At 38.6% G+C, this 21,820-nt stretch overlaps 1 protein-coding gene across 1 annotated transcript in view; it reads left to right on the top strand.

The window, feature by feature from the left end:
- LOC150075341 (doublecortin domain-containing protein 2-like) overlaps positions 1 to 21,820 on the top strand; it is a 122,518-nt gene that overhangs the window by 55,296 nt on the left and 45,402 nt on the right. Inside the window, exons 3-4 of the mRNA XM_090388454.1 lie at positions 6,007 to 6,080; positions 7,888 to 8,019. Of these exons, the coding sequence (XP_090244580.1) occupies positions 6,007 to 6,080; positions 7,888 to 8,019 (206 nt within the window). The remainder of the gene's footprint in view (positions 1 to 6,006; positions 6,081 to 7,887; positions 8,020 to 21,820) is intronic.

The following is a 21,820-nucleotide window of genomic DNA, read 5'->3' as shown; positions in this document are numbered from 1 at the left end:
GTTTTTTTTTTTTTGGCTGATGCTGTGTAAGCTTGCTGTGTTGCATCATTTCCAACAGCTAATGCTAATACTAACATTCTTTGAGCTTTTATATCAGTGATTTGGCGTGGATACCGTATCATGTAATTAGTTGTGTAGTGCATGGTAGTCTAACTGTAGGGTTTTAATTGTAGGAAATAAGTAATTGGAAGGATCTAATCACAGTGGTTGGCATATATATTTTTCTATTTTTTTGGTTTTAGGTAAGCCCTTAAAAGGTTATAACTAATTTAAAGCTCTACAAACGTAACTGTCTAGTATGATATATGTAATGTAAACTTTATAGCGTGATAGTAGTTTTATTATTGCGTTTAGATGTCTATTAGTTTACTGTGGTATTTTCAAATTAAATTGAATTTAAATGAAAATTATGCCTCAGACTAGAGCAACAAATCAATGGGCTCAGAGTAGTGGGAGTGCTATCGCTCGGGAGAGAACTGAAGGTTTGTTTGTTTGTTATTTGGTTTTTAGGAGCATTAGCAACTAAGGCCATATTTCTCCAGGGATATGTGGTGGTCATTACCTGACCTTTCCGCATCCTCCGTATTTGGTGGTCACGGGCTCGAACCCCGGTCTAATCAAGAAGCGTGTGCTACACACTGCTGCTCCTGCCCACCTGGCTACGGAGGCGCCAAGAGAACTGAAGGGACAGCATGTGTGTGAAAAAACCCACTGGTGTAAGGTGAGGTGTTAAGCTTGTTAATTGAAAGTTTCTTAAATTATTGATAAGAGTAATTGTGACAAAATCATTTTTGAATATTTTGTAAATTGCCTATGATTAAACTGCTGTATGTGAGGCTTACCCGTGTATTTGTGCCACAGCGACTCTGACACCTGTAGCTCCACCCACTGCTTCTTTGTGATTGGATGCTAATCACCACAATTTTTTGTTGTGGGGAGTACCGTTTTGCAAATGACTTCAGATCCTTCCAATTGCTGCCTTCATGGGTAGCATGGTTGGTAGAATCATCATTCTCTCTACGCTGGGTGGAAGAGACCAGAGTTCAAGTTCTGTCGGTGACCTGGGGAATTTTTGTGTGTATTTTTTGACAACATGGCTGAGTTAGTCAGTTGATCTCAGGTGAAGGTAGCATGGCCTTTTCTCCGTGAAAATTGAGTTTTTCTTCCAGCAAACAGAAAATCGACCACATGCAATTCATAAGACAGTATACATGGAGCAACATGGCCTTAGTTGCTGAGTCCCCTAAAACTCTACTGCTACTATTACCATTTTTGATTATTAATTGGGTTAATATTATATCATAGTAAAAAAACAAAAAAAACCATTAAGTTACTTTGTACAACTTTCAAGAGGGATTCAGCAAAAAAAAAATGATTTGCATTTTTTTTTTTTTTTTTTTTTTTTTTTTTTTTTGCTTGAATCAATCCTGTATAAAGTAACACAAACTTTTTTACTCAGCAAGTGAGTTGATCTTAAGTATACAATACTAAAAAAATGGTTAGGTTAGTTTGTATGACTTTTGGGAGAGTTTCAAGGAAAAAATAACTTATGATTATTCTTTTTTTTTTTTTTTTTTTCACTTGAATCCCACCCAAAAACCTGTTGCTTATTCACAGCAGTACATCTACCAATCACTAAAAAGTAGTGGGTGGAGTTACAAGTAGCCAGGAGTTGCTATTGCAAACATCTCTGGGTAAGCCTTAATGCTGAAGTTCAATCAGTTACCTTAATGAAAGGTTGCAGTTCCCAAAATCCATAGTTTTTTTTAGTAATAATCAGGAAGCACTGAGAACCAGCACAAGTCCTATGGTGAATATCACTGGACTGCCTTCAAATCCTCTTTATTCTCCAGAACCCAGGTATGAGACAGTTTACCTCATTCTTCCTAATTACCATAATAATGAGAGCATCCTTGGACCCAGGGGAGGTTCCCACAGACTGGAGATCTCAAATATATCCCCAATCCACAAAGGGGGATCTAAGGGTGATATGAGTAATTACAGACCAGTTAGTTTAACTTCTGTTCTGGGAAAAATAATGGAGTCACTGGTTAAAGATACATTCCCAGGTCATCTAGACAAGACTGCAGTAATAATTCAGACACAGCATGGGTTTGTTAATGGAAAGGCTTGTCTGACCAATATGATTGGATACTATGATGTTGTTACAAAGGAACTGGATGCAAAACATAATTTTGATATCATATACTTGGAATTGAGGAAAGGTTTTGACACTGTTGTGCATGGAAGACTGCTGTACAAATTGGAGCAGTCTGGTATTAAGGGTAAGTTGTTGCAATGGATAAAAGAGTGGTTGAGTAGGAAAAGAGAGAGAGTGGTAATCAATGGATGCTGCTCTTCGTGGACTAATGTTATTAGTGGAGTCCCTTTGGGTTTGGTGTTGGGCCCACAGTTGTTTCGTTAATCTGCAGATAAGGGAACCACTAGGTGGCAGTGATTACAGTGTGCTGAAGTGGGATTTACTAAAAGAGGTAACTACCATAAGGGGTAAAGGGAAAGGTTTTTGCTTTTGTAAAGGTGACTACAGTGGTCTGAAACACTATTTAAATTTTATACAGTGGGACCAACTGACGATATTACCAACAGCAAATTCAAAATGGGAGGCATTCAAAGAATTAATTTTGAAGCTACTAGGCTTTACATACCAACTAAGAAATATTGTTCAAGGTTTAGGCCTAAATGGATGTCAAATGAACTAATGAGACATATGGCAGAGAAGAAAAATGCATTGGATACATATAAATTAATGGGTGACATGGAAGCCTATGATAGATATAAGCTGGTCTGTAACCAAATCACAAAGGAGATTAGGCAGGCAAAGGCAGATTATGAGAAATCTTTGGCAAAGGGTGCAAAGAAAAACAACAAAGAGTTCTTTACCTATGTAAACTCTAGAAGGAAAGGGATGAATCAGATTGGGCCGTTGGATATTGATGGTTCACCTGTTGATGATCCTGCTCAGGTGGCTAACAAACTAAATGAGTATTTTGCATCTATATTCACCCATGAGGAGTTATTCAGGGAGGGGAATGCCAGAGGTGAGTTAAACTCTGGCAGTGAGCTAGATGCTTTTGTAATAACTGAGAGGAAAGTGGAGGAGAAATTGTTGAAGATAAACATAAAAAAGGCATCCGGGGTGGATGGGATCTATCCAGTTATATTAAAGGAGGCAGCAAAGGAAGTAAGCAAACCTTTAGCCATAATTATGAGAGCTTCCTTGGACTCAGCAGAGGTACCCATGGACTGGAGCTCTGCAAATGTGACCCCAATTCACAAAGGAGGATCAAAGGGTGACACAAGTAATTATACACCTGCTAATTTAACTTCTGTTCAAGGGAAATTAATGGAGGCACTGGTTAAAGAAGCACTGCAGGATCATCTAGATAAGACTTCAGTTATAGCTCGGATAGAGCATGGTTTTGTTAAGGGAAAGTCTTGTCTGGCCAATTTGATTGGATACTGTGATTTGGTCACAAAGGAACTGGATGCCCGTAATAACTTTGATATTAGATCTTAGAAAGGCTTTGATACTGTTGCATGTGCAAGACTGCTGCGCAAATTGGAGCATTGTGGCATTGGAGGCAAAATGCTGCTATGGATAAAGGGATGGTTGAGTGGGAGAAGACAGAGAGTGATAATCAATGGACACTGCTCTTCATGGACTAATGTTATTAGTGGAGTCCCTCAGGGTGCAGTGTTGGGTCCATTGTTGTTTTCTGTATTTATAAATGATATTGATGATGGTATATCAGGCTTATTGTCCAAGTTTTCAGACAATACGAAGGTTTGCAGGGCAGATAAGAACACTAATGACAGTATGCTGCTGCAACAGGATCTAGAAAAGTTGAGCAGATGGGTCGAGAGGTGGCAAATGAAGTTTAACATTGAGAAATGTAAAGTACTACATATGGGAAGCAGTAACCCCAGAGTGATGTATCACTCTGTGGTACTACACTGACAATGGTAGAGAATGAAAAGGACCTGGGGGTAATTGTGCTCTGGCAGATATGAAGTTTTTTGAACAGTGCAGACAATCTGCAAGAGTTGATCATGGTGTCTTGTCAATGATACACAGGAATTTTTCTAGCAGGGATAAGGAGGTAATTATCCCCTAGTATAAGGCAATGGTCAGGCCACACCTTGAGTACTGTATACAGGTCTGGAGGCCTCATTTTAAGGTTAGAGCTGTAGAAGTGTAGAGCTGTTGGAATGAGTACAGAGTAGGGCAACAAGATTAGTGAATGGAACGAAGGGTTGCTCTTACGAAGAAAGGCTTAAGTTTTGCAGATTACAGTGTCTGGAGACTATGCACCTGCAAGGTGATATGATTGAGGTGTATAAAGTCTTGAATGGTTTGAGCATGCTCAATGCTGATGGGATTCTTCCTGTTGCTCAGAATAATCACCTGAGATGGCATAAATTCAAATTGAGGAAAGGCAGTTGTAGGATAGATGTGCGGAAGTTTGTCTTTAGCCAGCGGGTAGTTGATTGGTGGAACAGACTTCCATCTTTTGTTGTGAAGTTGATAGCCTAAATAAATTTAAAGCTGAGCTGGACAGGTATTTGGAATGAACAGAGGGATGAAATGGGAGCGTTTTTTTTTTTTTTTTTTTTTTTTGGCTGATGCTGCATAAGCTTATTTTCTTGCATCGTATGCTTCTGCTGATATTGATGAAGGTATATCGGGCTTAAGTCAAAATTTGCAGATGATACAAAGGTTGGCAGTGTTGTTAATGAGAGCAATGGCAGTGTGTTACTGCAACAGAATCTAGAAAATTTGGGCTAATGGGCTGAGAAGTGGCAACTGAAGTTTAACATTGACAAATGCAAAGTACTGCATATGGGTAGAAGTAATCCAAAAAAAACATACCGGCTGTGTGGTACTACACTTAGGGTGGTTGAAAATGAAAAATATCTGGGAGTAATCTTTAGATATGAAGTTTTCTGAGCAATGTAGACAGGCTGCCAGAGCAGGTTATGGGATATTGTCAGTGATATACAGGAATTTTTCTAGTAGGGAAAAGGAGGTGATTATCCTTTTGTATAAGGCAATGGTCAGGCCATGTCTTGAGCACTATGTACATGTCTGGAGGCCTTATTTTAGGGAGGATGTGATTTGCTTGAGCACACCTCCAGGGGCTCACATCTGGTGAGTGTGGGCTTGGCACACCCAGGGTCCTGAGCTGGATATCATCATTCTTCTCTTTCTTGGTGATTCCCTTCTACTTCTCTGTCTCTCTCTCTCACAGGGTAATTCAGAGGTTTTTTTTTTTTTTTTTTTTTGCCTAGTGCAGCATAAGCCTCAGGCTTCCTTGCACCATATGGCTAATAATAATAATAATAATAATAATAATTATAATATACAGAGAAGGGCAACGAAAGGGTCCTCTTACCAAGAAAGGCTTAAGTTCTGCAAATTGCAGCAGCTGGAGACTAGGCACCTGCGAGGTGATCTGATTGAGGTGTATATTGCCTTGAATGGGTTGAGCACGCTGAATTCTGATGGGATTCTTCCATTTGCTCAGATTATGACCATGAGGGGGCTTAAATTCAAATTGAGGAAAGACAGTTGTAGAATAGATGTGCAGTAACTTGCCTTTAGCCAGTGGGTGATTACTTCCTGGAACAAACGTCCATCTCTCATTGTTGATAGCTTAAATAAATTCAAGGAGGTACTGGACAAGCTTTTAGAGGGAATGGATGTGTGAAATTGTTTTCTTTTTTTTTTTTTTTTTAGATGATGCTATATAAGCTCATAGCTCATATGCTCTCTTTCTTGCATCACATACCTCTATTACTACTATTACTTACAACAGGAGAGTAATTATTGTACACATTTTTTGTTTGTTCTTTTAAATACAACTAAATCATATAATGATTAATTATTCCATTTTGTTCAATTTTTCATTGCATGAATAGTATAAGTAAACAGTCTAGTAAATTAATTAATATCTTTTAATATATCTTTGCTTCTTTATATGATAGCCACGGCCAGCTATTCAAAGACATAGTTCAATTTTGAGACGACCAAGATCTCCTCAAGAAGTACTAACTATCCAGTAAGCAAATTTTATAATTAACATTCAAATTTTTGTTTTAACTCATTATATAGGATGCTTATTAAACTGGGAATTTTTAACTATTTCAGCGTACAAATGATATGTTAGTCCTTAATAAGTATCATTACCTAGTACCATAAATAAATATAACATTACCATAAATAAATGTAATATATATTTATTTATTTACTATAAATAAACTTCTTATATTATCTGCATTTTTTACTAAATTGTGTCTTTTTTTGTAATTCTTGTAAATGTCTATTAATTTTCTGTTGCTAGTATGTCATGTGCTTCGCGATGCCACTTTTTAAAATTTTTCTGTTTTTTTTTTAATTTATAAAAAGAAGTCAGATCCTCCTGCGTACTTTTTCCCCACCATAATCTCTAACTGGTTATACAATACTTGCTGTTTTCATTTTGATATACTATGAATTATGAGACATTAATATGTTTTTGGCATTTAACAGACACCAGGCCAGCAAAAACATCTGTCTTTCTTCTACGCCATTCCCGTCCTATCTGGTATATGTAAGATGTCAGCAGCAGGTTTCCAATTTTTTTTTTTTTTTTTGGCCACTAATGCCTCATCTCTTCAGGGACAGCTACAAGGCACTCCAGCAGCAAAGGAAGAAGATAGTTTTCAATAATCCCTTAATCCATAAAAGCCTGAGTTGAGTGCTGTATCTCTTGCACTATGACAGCCAGTAAGCAAGCACATTCCTGAACCAGCAAAGCAACAAAGGCTATAAAAAATTAACTAAACGTGCACAAAACAAACATAAATACCCACAAATTACTATTACTGGAGATAGTGTATCTAATAATATTAGTACTATTAATGGAGATAGTGTATATCTAATAATATTAGTACTATTAATGGAGATAGTGTATCTAATAATTTTCTTTCAAACTTTAGAAAATAAGGCTGCCTTGTACAAATCTGATAAAGTATAAATTAAAAAAATGATATTATGATTTTAAAATAAAGAAGTAAAAGATAAGAAATTTGAAATGTAACAAAAAATAATGGACGAAAAGATTTCCTGGAACAAGACAAAAGTGCAAGAAACAGTTCTTTCCGTATATAGCTTTGAGCAAACTGGGTTTGATACTTAGTGCATTGGTCTGATGTTTTGGAGGCACTTTGCAACAAGTTTTTTTGGTATTGTACTATAAATAAAAGGCACTGCTCCAATAGAGAAGTGGTTTTTTGTGTTTTGTTTTTTTTTTAAATTTAAAGTGTATGCCATTACCCAAATCGGGATTTTGACTCTGGTCGGAGTAATTGGTAGATAGGTGAGCATTGTGAAGACCTGAGCAAAATTTACTGCTTACTTCATATTTAGGCAGTCTTTATTTATCTTCCCAAAATATTGTATACTGATGTTAAATTTATCAAGCCTTAATTTCTATTTTGTCAGTGACTGCAAGAATATTAAATATTGTATTCAACATGGTAACCTCTATCTTTGATATCTCTCCTCCACAGAAAATCTCAAGGCATTAAATCAGGTGAATGTGGTGACCATTCAACAGTGCCAGCCACCAAACTATCTTTCAGGAATGTTTCATTCAAAAAACTGTTGAGAATTAGAGTTAAATATATATATATATGACATTTTTCACTAGATTTGGCCATTAGAATAAGTTCCTGAGGTTAAGACATTAAAGTTGGGATTCACCTGGATATAGATATACTTATTTATTTATTATATATTTTAGAATTATTTGTTCCTGTATTTTGAATTAAAATTGTTTTATATGATTTCACCTGTGTTTAATTATATTAAATGAATGATTTCAGTATATACAGAAATGGTGATGATGATACACCTGCACAGAAGTTTATTTATACCAGAATGGAGATAGCTAGGTGGGAACAGTTTTTGCAGGCTGTTGGAGAAAAGCTACAACTTCATTCAGGAATTGTCAAGAGGTAATTGATGAAATTGTTTTTTTTTTCTTATTTACATATTCATTGGAAAGGAAGTAATAGTTTTTTTTTTTTTTTTTTACAAAAACCCCAAATCTATAGTACTGTGCATGAGTTGAAGGAGATGGAGGATGCTGGAAACTTTGCTCTGGTGACTAAACATGGGTTTTACCACTTCAAACCTCCGATAAGCAAAGTGGTGATATTGCACCAGTTGAAAGTCATCTACCACCCAGTATCAGTATTATATTATGTTATATTATAATATTTTATTATTAGTGCTATTTTATATTAGTAGTAGTACCGTGCATGGGTTGAAGGAGAAGTTTGGTAACCTGAAAGATGAAAGAAAATGTAAAACACTCTTTTCACTTTATACATATGTACTAAGATAGTGCCTAACCTCAGTACTGACTTGGGAAACATTCAGTCAGGAATACATTAGTATGCTTGATTGAAGGTGCTGCAGTAACAGTATCTTAAAGAGCCATAATCAAAATTTATGTTAATAATGAAGGCCACAAATTACAAAAATCTTTGCTATCGGTTTAAAATATTAGCTTTTTAGCCCATCAACAAGTTTATGTGTGGGAGGAGGGGGGGGGGGTCAATTAAGTTTAACTACGGTAGGATAAAACCATGTATTTCTTAAGTATATATAGGCACCTCCGTAGCCAGGTGGGAAGGAGCAGCAGTGCGTAGCATACGCTTCTTGATTAGACCGAGGTTCGAGCCCGTCACCACCAAATACGGAGGATGCGGAAAGGTCAAGGGAATGACCACCACATATTCCCGGAGCAATATGGCCTTAGTTGCTGATGCTCCTAAAAAAACCAAAAATAACAAACAAACAATTCTTAAGTATAGAGTGATAATTGTTCTGAAAAATTCAGTTCTCCCCTATGACAATATATAGTGGTTTTGCAACTTAGCACTCATTTAGAGAGTCCTGAGTTCAATTCCTTTCTATGATTGGAGGAATTTCTAAAGACCCCTTTGATTGAGGCTGTAATTAGCCTATAAGAATGGCACAGTATGGCATAAGTCACTGATGTGCCTAAAACCCCTACAACAACTGAAACAGTCATTACCTTTCAATAAAACATTGTGCTTTCCTTCATTTGATACCTGGGAGTTCTGTATATAAGGGATTTTAATTATGAAGAAACACTGTGACGCAGTGCAACATTCAGTCTATCGGTATTCAGCCTATCTTGTCTTTGGTTTTCTTTTTTTAACCAAAATGAAAACTTTAGCCAACAAGTGGTTGATTGATGGAACAAACTTCCATGCATTGTTGTGGAAGTTAATAGTTTAAACAAATTCAACGAAGAACTAGACAAACTGTTGGAAGAAATGAATAGGTGAAATGGGAGGTGGTGCATTTTTTTTTTTTTTTTTTTGTGCTGATGCTGTATAAGCTGCTTCCTTGCATCATTTGCCACTGCTAATGCTAATGCAACCATGATGTTTATTATACTGCAGCTTCAGATATAACCAGATTTTAGCCTTATTAAATTCCATCTCTTTAAGAGTCTCCCCCTTCAGTGGGAGCAAGTAAATAAATTATTATTATTATTATTATTATTAGCCATATGGTGCAAGGAAGCCTGAGGCTTTTGCTGCGCCAGCCAAAAAAAAAAAATTCTGAGTTATCCTGAGAGAGAGAGAGAGAGAGGAATCACCAAGAAAGAGAAGAATGATGATATCCAGCACAGGATCCTGGGTGTGCCAAGCCCATATTCACCAGATATGAGCCCCCAGGTAAATATAGTAAGGCCTAAAAACTTTTAATGAATGTGACATAAAGGCTTTTAAAATTAATGTAGAATGGATGGTACACTGAGAGATCTGCTATCAGATGCCACATCAGAATTTTTTTTTTTGGCTGGTGCAGCATAAGCCTCAGGCTTCCTTGTACCATATGGCTAATAATAATAATATGTCAATCCTCAGAGGATTAATATGTGATTTGAATAAATAATTCATGTATGCTGAGTGGATAGAAATCATGGAATACCTACCTAGTAACAGGTAGGCCCACCTTTCTCCTGGATAAGAGCAGTCACACGGCATTGAGTCCACTAGTTCACAAAAGCCTTCCACAGGTATTTCCATTCATGCTTGCTGCCGCTGCCCATAATTCCATTGCATTCCTGGGTGGAGGATCCAAAGGTCGAATGGACCTTTCCACAGCATCTCAAAGATGCTCCATAGGGTTCATGTCCGGTGAACAGTAAGGCCATTCCATGGTGGTAAAATCTGCAGAATATTCTTTGAACAATGATCTAGTCACCAGACTTTGTGAGGAGGCGCATTGTCCTTCTGGAAGAGTCCATTGTCCTGTGGGTGCAAGGATGGACATGTAACATGGACCATTCAGAGATGCGTCTAGACGTACTAGAGTCCCCAAAACGTGCCAGTTGAACATGCCCCAGACCACCGACCATCCACCTGCTGGAACAGTTCCTTATTGACATAATGGGCACATAGCTTGGTGCAATTTCCGCCGGATATGCACCCTCCCTTCCGCTCAAAATAACTGGAGTAGAGTCCTGTGTCATGGTGTTAGCAATGGGACTTAGGTGGGTTGGTGGCTCCCATAACCTATTGCGGCTAATGATCGCCTGATGGTCTTGGTGGAGATGTTCTGGCACCTCCCTTGTTAAAGTCAGTGGTGATTTGTGCCACTGTCGTTCTTCAGTTGGCTGAAACAATGCGAGACAGACATCAACAGCCACATTCGTCCACCACCTTTCTGTGCCCACAGCATTGTCCACAATGAGATATTATTCTGGAAATAGCTTATTCCCAGTACACTTGATATTGTCGAACTGGGATAGTGCAATTTCTGTACCATCTCTGCAATATAGTGACCCATGCATCGGGCACCTACTGTCATCCCTCTTTCAAAGTTGGTTAACTCACGACGTTTATCCATACTGACATCGAAATACCATATACATGTATGCAGTGATGCAGTGTACCTATATACCTGCCAAGCGGTACGTTCGTCTACAAGCGAGAGGGCTGACAACGTCGCTTTGCCAGGAACCAGGTATCCCATGAATTCTGTCCTTTCAATGTACTATTTAATAAGACAACCTGAACTGAATAAGGCAATGTTTCCCAGACCTTATACAGCTGGGGTCCAGTTTGTGTAATTGGAGTTCAGTTTTTTATTCAGTTTTTGCAAAAATATAAATGCATAAAAATCAGAAAAAAATGAATACATTTTCCCTCTTTATTTAATCTTATAATAACAAGCTATTTATTATGTGATCACTTTATAGCTTTTAGATAACTAAGAACTGAACTAACATGAATATGTTTTTAAACATTGAATTAAACTTTATGCCAGCAAGCAAAGAAGACAGTTTTATCCTGAGATCTTGTTTTAACGTTCTTGTTTATACTTCGACACGACCACCAGGTCAGTGGAGTTTACAATAAATCATCAATACAAACATTAATGGTATTTAGCAGTCATGGGCTTGAACCCCGGTCCACTCAAAGAGCACTGACCACTCGGCTACATCAGGCCTTGTGAAAAATGGCATTGTTTAACATCATGTTGCAATTTTATGTCACAAAAAAAAAAAACAGAGGAAAATTTTTTCCTAATTTCTGGCTCGACATTCAGTCTATCGGTATTTATCTTTGGTTTTCCAGAAATGAAAAACTAGATTTACACTTATATGTCATGATTTGGCAAATTCATAAACATTGTGCAATAATAGTAGGATCATACAATTATCTGTATATTTTCTCAGAACCAATACCACAGGGGCTCATATGTGGTGAGTATGGGCTTGGCACACCCAGGGTCTTGAGCTGGATATCATCACTCTTCTCTTTCTTGGTGATTCCCTTCTACTTCTCTCTCTCTCTCTCTCTCTCTCTCTCTCTCTCTCTCTCTCTCTCATCTCTCTCTCTCTCTCTCAGGGTAATTCAGAATTTTTGGCTGGTGCAGCATAAGCCTCAGGCATCCTTGCACCATATGGCTAATACTAATACAGTCAGTCCTCGTATAGCACAATAGTTGTGTTCCTAGAAACCCTCGTGCAATGCAAAATCGTGCAATATGAACAACAAGCCCTATGGGAAAAATAGGATTAGGTGCCGACCACCCAAGACTGAACACACATTTGTAACACACATTTGAACAAACATTACCAAACACAATAAATAATCATAATAAAATACTTAGGTATTTTATTACGACTATTACGTAATAAAATATTGCTAATGCTTTTGCTTCTATCGTAAGCAAACTTGTTTTTTTGTTTGATTTTCTATCCAAACAGATGACAGCCGTTCCATCTCTTCCAGTTCATTGTGTCTTAATCTAATGGATTTTAATTACACTTTGAGTTGTTCCTGCTATGAAAGTTGTTTTTATTTTCTCTGCATTCTTTGTAATTCTCGGCATTGCTCATTTAGGTCTGTAGCATGTGCAACATCACAGGTCTTTCATTTTGCTCAAAGCATTTCACAATTTCATATTTTTCTCTATCGACAGAGGAGGACTGGCCATAAGCCTTACCCTTACCGGGAAACCCCGGTGGGCCGGGGGCCGGTGTGATTTTGGCCATAAACGCTAGTATGAGGCCACTATAAATTTTCCCGGGTAAGAATTTTTGACCCAGTCCGCCTCTGTTTCTAGATATTGCTTTTCTTTTTCTCTCTGAATCTGTAGTGTCTTCACCAGGATGCTTCCTTTTCACACCTTTTAAGTATTTTACTCATTTTTAGGGAATAAAGCAAAATTACAAAAACGAGGGAGACATGCTTGATACACATAAAAAACAAAGCTGCGCGCGTGTGTAGCAACTGAAATAAACAACACCATAAAGGCAGAGATACACTATTAACACCTCACATTTTACTAAAGCACATTTTCTAGGGGTTACTACCATAAAACGATAAAAAAACAGTTTCCAGTTGCATTTCTGCTAGTGGAATCTGTTATAAACGTGTAGTAAACTCGATCTAATTGCATTTGCGATAATACCCGATAGCTGCAATTGTGTGGGTTTTTATGTTATTATGGTGAAAATGTGTTTTCCCTTCACTGATATAAGAAAACTAAATACATTTTCAGATCTTCTCTTCATTCCTATCGTGTTGCGTTCGGTTGGGGTGATTCTGCGTTCAACTGCCATTTCTTGTAAACAAAAGGCGAATCATGCATAAGCGAATTCGGTTCGTGTTATATAAGATATCGTTTCCCCTATTTATAAATCGTGTATGATTGAATTCGTGTAATGTAAACAGCGTGTTATACGAGGACTGACTGTAATAACATGACCAGGTAGCCAGGATAATACATCAGAAGCTAGCGAGGAAAATACCAGTTGACCAAAGGAAAAGTGTACCATACTACAAGTACAAACCCCAGGCAGTACTAGAGACCCGAACCCACAAGCTGTACTGGGACCACGCCATAATAACGGATAAGACCATCCCGCAAAACAGACCGGACATAACCCTTGTGGACAAGATGGAAAAGGCTACCAACCTGATTGACATAGCGGCGGTGCTGAACACTAGCAATGTCCAGAAAACCCATGAGAAAAAATTAGGAAGTACACGAACCTGAGACACGAGATCAAGGAGATGTGGCATATGCAAGAAGTGTCAACCATCCCGATCATCGTGTCAACCACCGGCATGGTACCAAAGACTCTACATAGCAGCCTAGCAGCAATAGGTCTCCCAGAGAACACCTACAAGGAACTCCAGAAAGTCACGATCCTGAACACCTGTAGGATAGTCAGAGATTTCCTCGACCAATAGTAACACCAGACATTACAACCCACCCCCCCGTGTACTTGGTAGCAGTACCCGTCACGGAGTGGAATCTCCCAATCAGGGAGAAATAATATAAGAGCAACAATAATAATAATAATATATATATATATATATATATATATATATCTTTTTTTTTTTTTTTTTTCTGAGAACTGGTACTGGGCTGCAGACCACACTTTGGGAAATGCCATGTCCAGCACTGCTAAATTAAAGGCGTGTACTATCTTTACTCACTTGTTGTTATCAGGATAATAGAGATGATGTTGGAAAAGGATAAAGTTCTCATACTTTATTTTTGATATGGAAAGTTATTTAGCCTCCACTAGCATGCAGGTTTTTGTTACCATTTGGTTTCAGGCACATCAGTGACATGAACCATATTCCACCATTGTGTATATATCTGTACAGGCATGTTCATTGACTGACACTTTCATGTTTTGAGGTCTGAAAAAGCTGGAATAACTCACAGGGAAATACCCTGCACTCTCCATCTTAGATCAGCTAACTACAGCTCAATTGAAGAAGTCTTTAGAAATTCCTTCAGTCTGTGATGGGATTCAAACTCAAACCTCTCCAAATGAATGACAATTGCCAAAACCCCCTATACCGTCAGGGAAGATAGACATATTGGATATGACCTTTTTTCAGGCACAGTATGAAATTTTTGTCAACAGGAAGCATTTACATATGTATAATTTTGGTTTAACTGAGCTCTAATCATGCAAAATGTTTAGAAATCTTATAAAAAGTCATTCACTCACTTCTTCATATTCTTAAAGTGTTACCTTAGGGACAATTTTAAATGAGAGCGTGACAGATAGGTGTATGATGTCAGTTGACCCATTGCCAAGCTGCTCACACAAAGTTTACTCATTCTCTTGCATTTTAACTGTTCCTATACCCTAGGAACATTTTATTATTGTAAAGTTCTTTCATAATAATCAATATACGTAACTTGTAGCAGTGTAATTAGTATCAGGAGAGGAATGTAAACTATAAATTACAGCACTACTTATGTTTTAATAATTTAACTTGTCACATAGACCATAACATATGACAGTAATATTCACAGAGCTTTTCGAATCAGTGATTTGGCTTAGATATAATATCGCAAATAGCTAGCGTGAGAGTTCGAACAACATAGGTGGTAATAGATAGTTAAATTATTATCTATTATAACTAATTAGATTTTACAAATGTAACGTTTTAGCTTAATCATATAACCACATAGATTTTACAAATGTTTGTTTGTTACGTTTGTTATTTGGTTTTTAGGAGCATTAGCAACTAAGGCCATATTGTTCCGGTGATATGTGGTGGTCATTCCCCGACCTTTCTGAATCCTCTGTATTCAGTGGTCATGGGCTCGAACCCCAGTCTAATCAAGAAACGTGTGCTATGCACTGCTGCTCCTGCCAAACGTAACATTATGACTTAATACATATAACTTAAACTTGATAGGAGATACAAAATTCATATAACGTTAACTCCAGTAGGAGGTAAACTTGTTACTGAAATACATATATATATATATATATATATATATATATAGTGTTATTGCTGCATTGGGATATAAGTTTAGTGAAATATTTTTAATTGTATTGAAACTAAATTGAAATCATGTCTCAAACCAGAGTAGCAAACAAAAAGCTCAAAGTAGTGGGAATTCTGTGGCTCAGGGGAGAACTGGGGGGGGGGTTGTCCTCTGAATCACAGCCTTTTGTAATGTACTGCGTGTAGCTGTCAGGAACTCTCAGCTGCCCACATCAACACCAGAACTTGCACTTGATCATCAAGCAACCCAGCGGCAATCCCCGAGGCAGAATGCGCTGGTCCCACAGGAACTATTATTATTATTATTATTATTAGCCATATGGTACAAGGAAGCCTGAGGCTTATGCTGCACCAGCCAAAAAAAAAATTCCCGAGTTAGCCCCCTGTGTGTGTGTGTGTGTGTGTGTGTGTGAGAGAGAGAGAGAGAGAGAGAGAGAGAGGGAGAGAGAGAGAGAGGGAGAGAGAAGAGAGAGAGAGAGAGAGAGAGAGAGAGAGAGAGAGAGAGAGAGAGAAAGGTATCACCAAGAAAGAGAAGAATGATGATATCCAGCTCAGGACCCTGGGTTTGTCAAGCCCATACTCACCAGATGTGAGCCCCCGGGGTTATAGTTGTTGTCAGTGACTCTGTTGTCAGGGAAACGGGAAATATATTGTGCAAAAAGGATAGGTAGAACAGGACCAGACTATGTCTGCCAAAGGCGAAAGTTGATGACATTATAGAGCATGTATCATCTATTAAGGGCACAAAAGGTGATATTGTTGTACACATTGGCACTAATGACATTAAGAGTAGGAGAACAGCAGAATTATACATATGCAGGTCAATATTGAAAAAAACCACAAGTAACAGTTGAATTTGAAAATGTCTGCAATTCTGCCCAGACACGATAGGAAGGAATATATGATGAGAGCCTTGTCAATCAATTCAGCCTTGGAGAGATTGTGCAAGGCTCATGGGGTAGAATTTTTCTCAGACTGTTCTATGCTTATTAACAGGAGAGACTGCTTCTACAGGGATGAGCTACACTTAAATAAAAAGGGTGCAAGAATATTTGCTGTTGCTATCGAGGCAGTGTTAGGTGGGTCAAAAAACTGCTAACTTTGGGGGGGATACATGGACTGATAAATTAACAGGAGCTGCTGGCAGAAGTGCAAGTGATTCTTGCACTGCTTCTATTAGAATGAGCAGCAGTCTGGAATACAGGGTGCTGGGGATTTCAGGGACTGCTGGGAGTCATCGTGGAACAAGTAAATACATGGGTTGTGTTAGAGTAGCTAAGAATAATAATAGGTACAAGGGGGTATCAAAAAAGTTCACAACTTTACCTGGAAATAATAGCCCTAGAAAGGTGAAACTTCACAGGAACTTTAATCCTTTTCTATGTACTTTCTGTGTATAGTAACACATTTCTCCCATAAGTTAATCAGTTGTTTAATGCCTTGATCATAGAAGTCCACACTTTTTGCATGAAACTACGATTACACTTCATTGATGACTTCCTGTAAAGAGTCAAAGCGGCGTCCGCACATTAGCATTAGCATTAGCATTAGTAGAGGCATTTGATGCAAGAAAGCAAGCTTATGCAGCATCAGCCAAAAAAAAAAAAAAAAAAAAAAGTAACATAAATAAATAAAAATAACCACTTCCACTTCACCCCTCTGTTCGTTCGAAATACCTGTCCAGCTGAGCCTTAAACTTATTTAGGCTATCAACTTCCACGACAAGGGATGGAAGTCTGTTCCACCCACCAACCACCCGCTGGCTAAAGGCAAATTTCCGCACATCTATCCTACATCTGTCTTTCCTCAATTTGAATTTATGCCCTCTCAGGTGATTTTTCTGAGCTAGAGGAACAATCCCATCAGCATTGAGCATGCTCAAACCATTCAAGGCTTTGTACACCTCTATCAGATCACCCCGCTGGTGCCTAGTTTCCAGACACTGTAATTTGCAAAACTTAAGCCTTTCTTCGTAAGAGAACCCCTTTGTCCCATTCACCAATCTAGTTGCCCTTCTCTGTACTCGTTCCAGCAGCTCTACATCCTTCCTGAAATGAGGCCTCCAGGCCTGTATACAGTACTCTAGGTGTGGCCTGACCATTGCCTTATACAAGGGAATAATCACCTCCTTATCCCTGCTAGAAATATTCCTATATATCATTGACAATACACCATGAGCTACTCTTGCAGCTCGTCTGCACTGCTCAGAGAACTTCATATCTGCCTGCACCACCACCCCCAGGTCCCTTTCATTCTCCACCACTGTCAGTGTAGTACCACAGAGTTGATACGCTGCTCTGGGATTGCTGTTTCCCATATGTAGTACTTTACATTTGTCAATGTTAAACTTCATTTGCCACCTCGAAGCCCATCTGCTCAACCTTTCCAAATCCTGTTGCAGCAGCATAGTGTCAGTAGTGTCCTTGACAACCCTGCCAACCTTCGTATCGTCTGCAAACTTGGACATTAAGCCTGATATACCATCATCAATATCATTTATAAATACAGAAAACAATAAAGGCCCCAATACTGAACCCTGAGGGACTCCACTAATAACATTAGTCCACGATGAGCAGTGTCCATTGATTACCACTCTCTGTCTTCTCCCCTCAACCACCCCTTTATCCATAGCAGCAACTTGCCTCCAATGCCACACTGCTCCAATTTGTGCAGCAGTCTTCCATGTGCAACAGTATCAAAAGCCTTTCTAAGATCCAAGTATATAATATCAAAGTTATTCCCTGCATCCAGTTCTTTTGTGAGTGCATCATAGTATCCAATCAAATTGGTCAGGCAAGACTTCCCCTTAACAAAACCATGCTGTGTCCTAGCTATAACTGAAGTCTTGTCTAGATGATCCTGCAGTGCTTCTTTCACCAGTGCCTCCATTAATTTTCCGGGAACAGAAGTTAAACTCACAGGTCTATAATTACTTGTGTCAGCCTTTGATCCCCCTTTGTGAATTGGGGTCACATTTGCACATCTCCAGTCAATGGGTACCTCCCCTGAGTCCAAGGAAGCTCTCATAATTATGGCTAAGGGTTTGCTTACCTCCTTTGCTGCCTCCTTTAATATAACTGGATAGATCCCATCCACCCCAGGTGCCTTTCTTGTGTTTATCTTCAACAATTTCTCCTCCACTTTGCTCTCAGTTATTACAAGATTCTCTAGCTTACTGCTAGAGTTGAATACACCTCTGGCATTCCCCTCGCTGAATAACTCCTCATGTGTGAATGTCGATGCAAAATATTCATTTAGTTTGTTAGCTACCCGAGCAGGGTCATCAACAGTTGACCCATCGATCTCAAGTGGACCAATCTGATTCATCCCCTTCCTTCTAGAGTTTACATAAGTAAAGAACTCTTTGCTGTTTTTCTTCGCATCCCTTGCCAAGGATCTCTCGTAATCTGCCTTCGCCTGCCTAACCTCCTTTGTAACTTGGTTACAGATCAACTTGTATCTATCATAGGCGTCCGTGTCACGTGTTAATTTGTATGTATCCCATGCATTTTTCTTCTCTGCCATATGCCTCATTAGTTCATCTGACAACCATTTAGGCCTAAACCTTGAACAATATTTCTTAGTTGGTATGTAAAGCCTAGTAGCTTCCACGATAAGTTCTTTGAATGCTTCCCATTTTGAATTTGCTGTTGGCAATATCATCAGTTGATCCCACTGTATAGAATTTAAATACTGTCTCAGTCCATTGTAGTCGCCTTTACGAAAGCAATACCCCTTCCCTTTACCCCTAATGGTAGTTACCTCTTTGAGTAACTCCCACTTCAGCACACTGTGATCACTGCCACCAAGTGGTTCATTTATCTGCAGATTCTTAATGCATGAAGAATCACTACTGATAATCAAATCAAGAGTATTACTCCCTCTAGTTGCCTCCCGAACATGCTGATGTAGAAAACAATCATCCAATAAATCCACAAAAGCCTTGCTACTGTGTGAGTGACCAGCCCCCAAATTCCAGTCAATATCTGGGAAATTAAAATCCCCCATTATAAGACTCTCTGATTTACTGGCCCACTCTATTTCTCCGAACAGTTTCTTATTATACTCATCAGAGTCATTAGAGTCACACTCCTACTCTCAATTTTGATCTCCCAATGCTTATGTCACACCAAACTGACTCGACACTGCACTGTCTAGCGATGTCCACTGGCTTCACTTCCTTGGATTTTATGTGTTTTTTAACTAATAGCATAACCCCTCCTCCCTTCCTATCCTGTCTATCCTTTCTGTAGACATTGTACTCCCCAAATTCCAGTTCTGCATTTCTTATATCTGTGTGACACCACGTCTCTGAAATCCCCACAATATCTGCCTTTGATGTTTTGAGCAATACCTCAAATTCATCAAATTTATTTACTAAACTCCTAGCATTGGTGTACACACAAGTATACATGCACCTGTTCTTTTTCTTAGCTACCCTAACACAACCCATGTGTTTACTTGTACCCCAATGATTCCCAGCAGTCTCTGAAATATCCTGCATCTTATTTTCAAGGCTGCGGCTCATTCCAATAGAAGCAGTGCAAGAATCACTTTCACCTCTGCCAGTGGCTACTGTTAATCTATTAGTCCTTGTATCCCCCCAATCTAGCAGTTTTCCGACCCACCTAACATTGCCTCGATAGCATCAGCAAACATTCTTGCACCCTTTCTATTTAAGTGTATCCCATCCCTGTAGAAGCAGTCTCTCCTGTTAACAAGTACAGACCAGGCTGAAAAAAATTCTACCCCTTGAGCCCTGCACAATCTTTCCAGGGCCGAATTGATTGACAGGGCTCTCATCATATACTCCCTCCTATCGTGTCTGGGCAGAATTGCAGACACTTTCAATTTCAACCCTAATTCACGGCTTTTTTTCATCAGTGACCTGTACTTGTCAAGTAATTCCGCCGGTCTCCTACTCTTAATGTCATTAGTGCCAACGTGTACAACTATATCACCTTTTGTGCCCTTAAAAGATGATATCCGCTCTACAACGTCATCAACTTTTGCCCCTGGCAGACATACCCTGGTCCTATTCCACCTATCCTTTTTACAAAGCATGTTTCCCGTTTCCCTGACAATAGAGTCACCAACAACTACTAGTTCCTTTGGGACCAGCGCATTCTGCCTTGGGGGTTGCCGCTGTGTTCCGCGATGACCAAGTGCAAGCTCTGGCATTGGTGTGGGCAGCTGAGAGCTTGATGGGCCCCTCACTTGTAATCCTTCGAGGGCATCCACCCTATCCTTCAAGCTCTCATATAGGCCCATAACAACGCTGAGTTGTCGCCTTATCTCCTTACACTCCTTGCATCGCACACACACAAAGACATCCCCCATGGCAGTATCATGTCCCATACTTGACTGCTCCGCAAACATCAAGCAAATAGTGCATCTTACAAGGCTGTGATTCAGAGGACAACTGCCCCCCTCAGTTCTCCCCTGGGCCACAGCATTCCCATTAGCTTGAGCCCTTTGCTTTGCTGCTCTGGTTTGAGTCATGATTTAGATTTACTTTCAATAAAATTTCAATTTCTGTACAAAATTAAATCCTAAACTTGTATCCAAACACAGTTATAACGCTATATTTATGTTTCAGTAATGAGTGTTATCTACGGAATATTTACGTTTCAGTAACGAGTGTTATCTACGAAATATTTACGTTTCAGTAACGAGTGTTATCTGCGAAATCCCTTTATATAACTTTCGTATCAAGTTATGTATTAATTATTTGTTTTTACTAATTATTTATGTTACGTAACCTAAGTGGTTATATGTATAATTAATTATGTTAAATAAAATTAATTATATTACGTTTGTAATCTAAGTCGTTATATGTATTTATTTAAACGTACAATTTAACTGCTAACGAAGTTCAACTAACGCTATCTAGTACGGTATATCGTATCACAAAGGCGGGAAAATTACGAACGGTTAGCGGAGTTGAAACACGTGGAAACCTTTACCGATACTTTTATGCAATTACAAGGCCGAGTAAAGAATAAATACACCAAATTAATCAGAAAATCACCAAATAATGTTATACTACTAAATTTAAATCAAAAGTTTTTAAATCAAAACATTGGTTTCTTCATTTCTCAAAACAAGAAGTCTGACAGTGCTAGTTCAGGAGAATAGGGTGGGTGCTACAGTAGTTCAAATCCACACTGGGAAACAAAGTTGGTAGTGGTGGCAAAGGCTGTGTGAGCCAGTGCATTGTCTGACAGAAAATGGACATCTTTGGTTAACATTCGGTTAACCAAAGATGTCCATTTTCAGTTGTAGACACATTTGTTTAACAGGTGTAGAGCAGATATCATTTTTTAGGGCACAAAAGTTGATATTGTTGTACACGTTGGCACTAATGATATTATGAGTAGGAGACTGGCAGAATTACTTAAAAAGCACAGAACACTGTTGAAAAAAAACCATGAAT

The sequence above is a fragment of the Mastigoproctus giganteus genome, chromosome 14 (genome assembly GCF_048544385.1).
Source record: "Mastigoproctus giganteus isolate SK-2022 chromosome 14, ASM4854438v1, whole genome shotgun sequence".
NCBI lineage: Eukaryota > Metazoa > Arthropoda > Arachnida > Uropygi > Thelyphonidae > Mastigoproctus > Mastigoproctus giganteus.
Note: the sequence above shows the minus strand (reverse complement) of the source record. Positions and strands in the feature narration are given on the sequence as shown.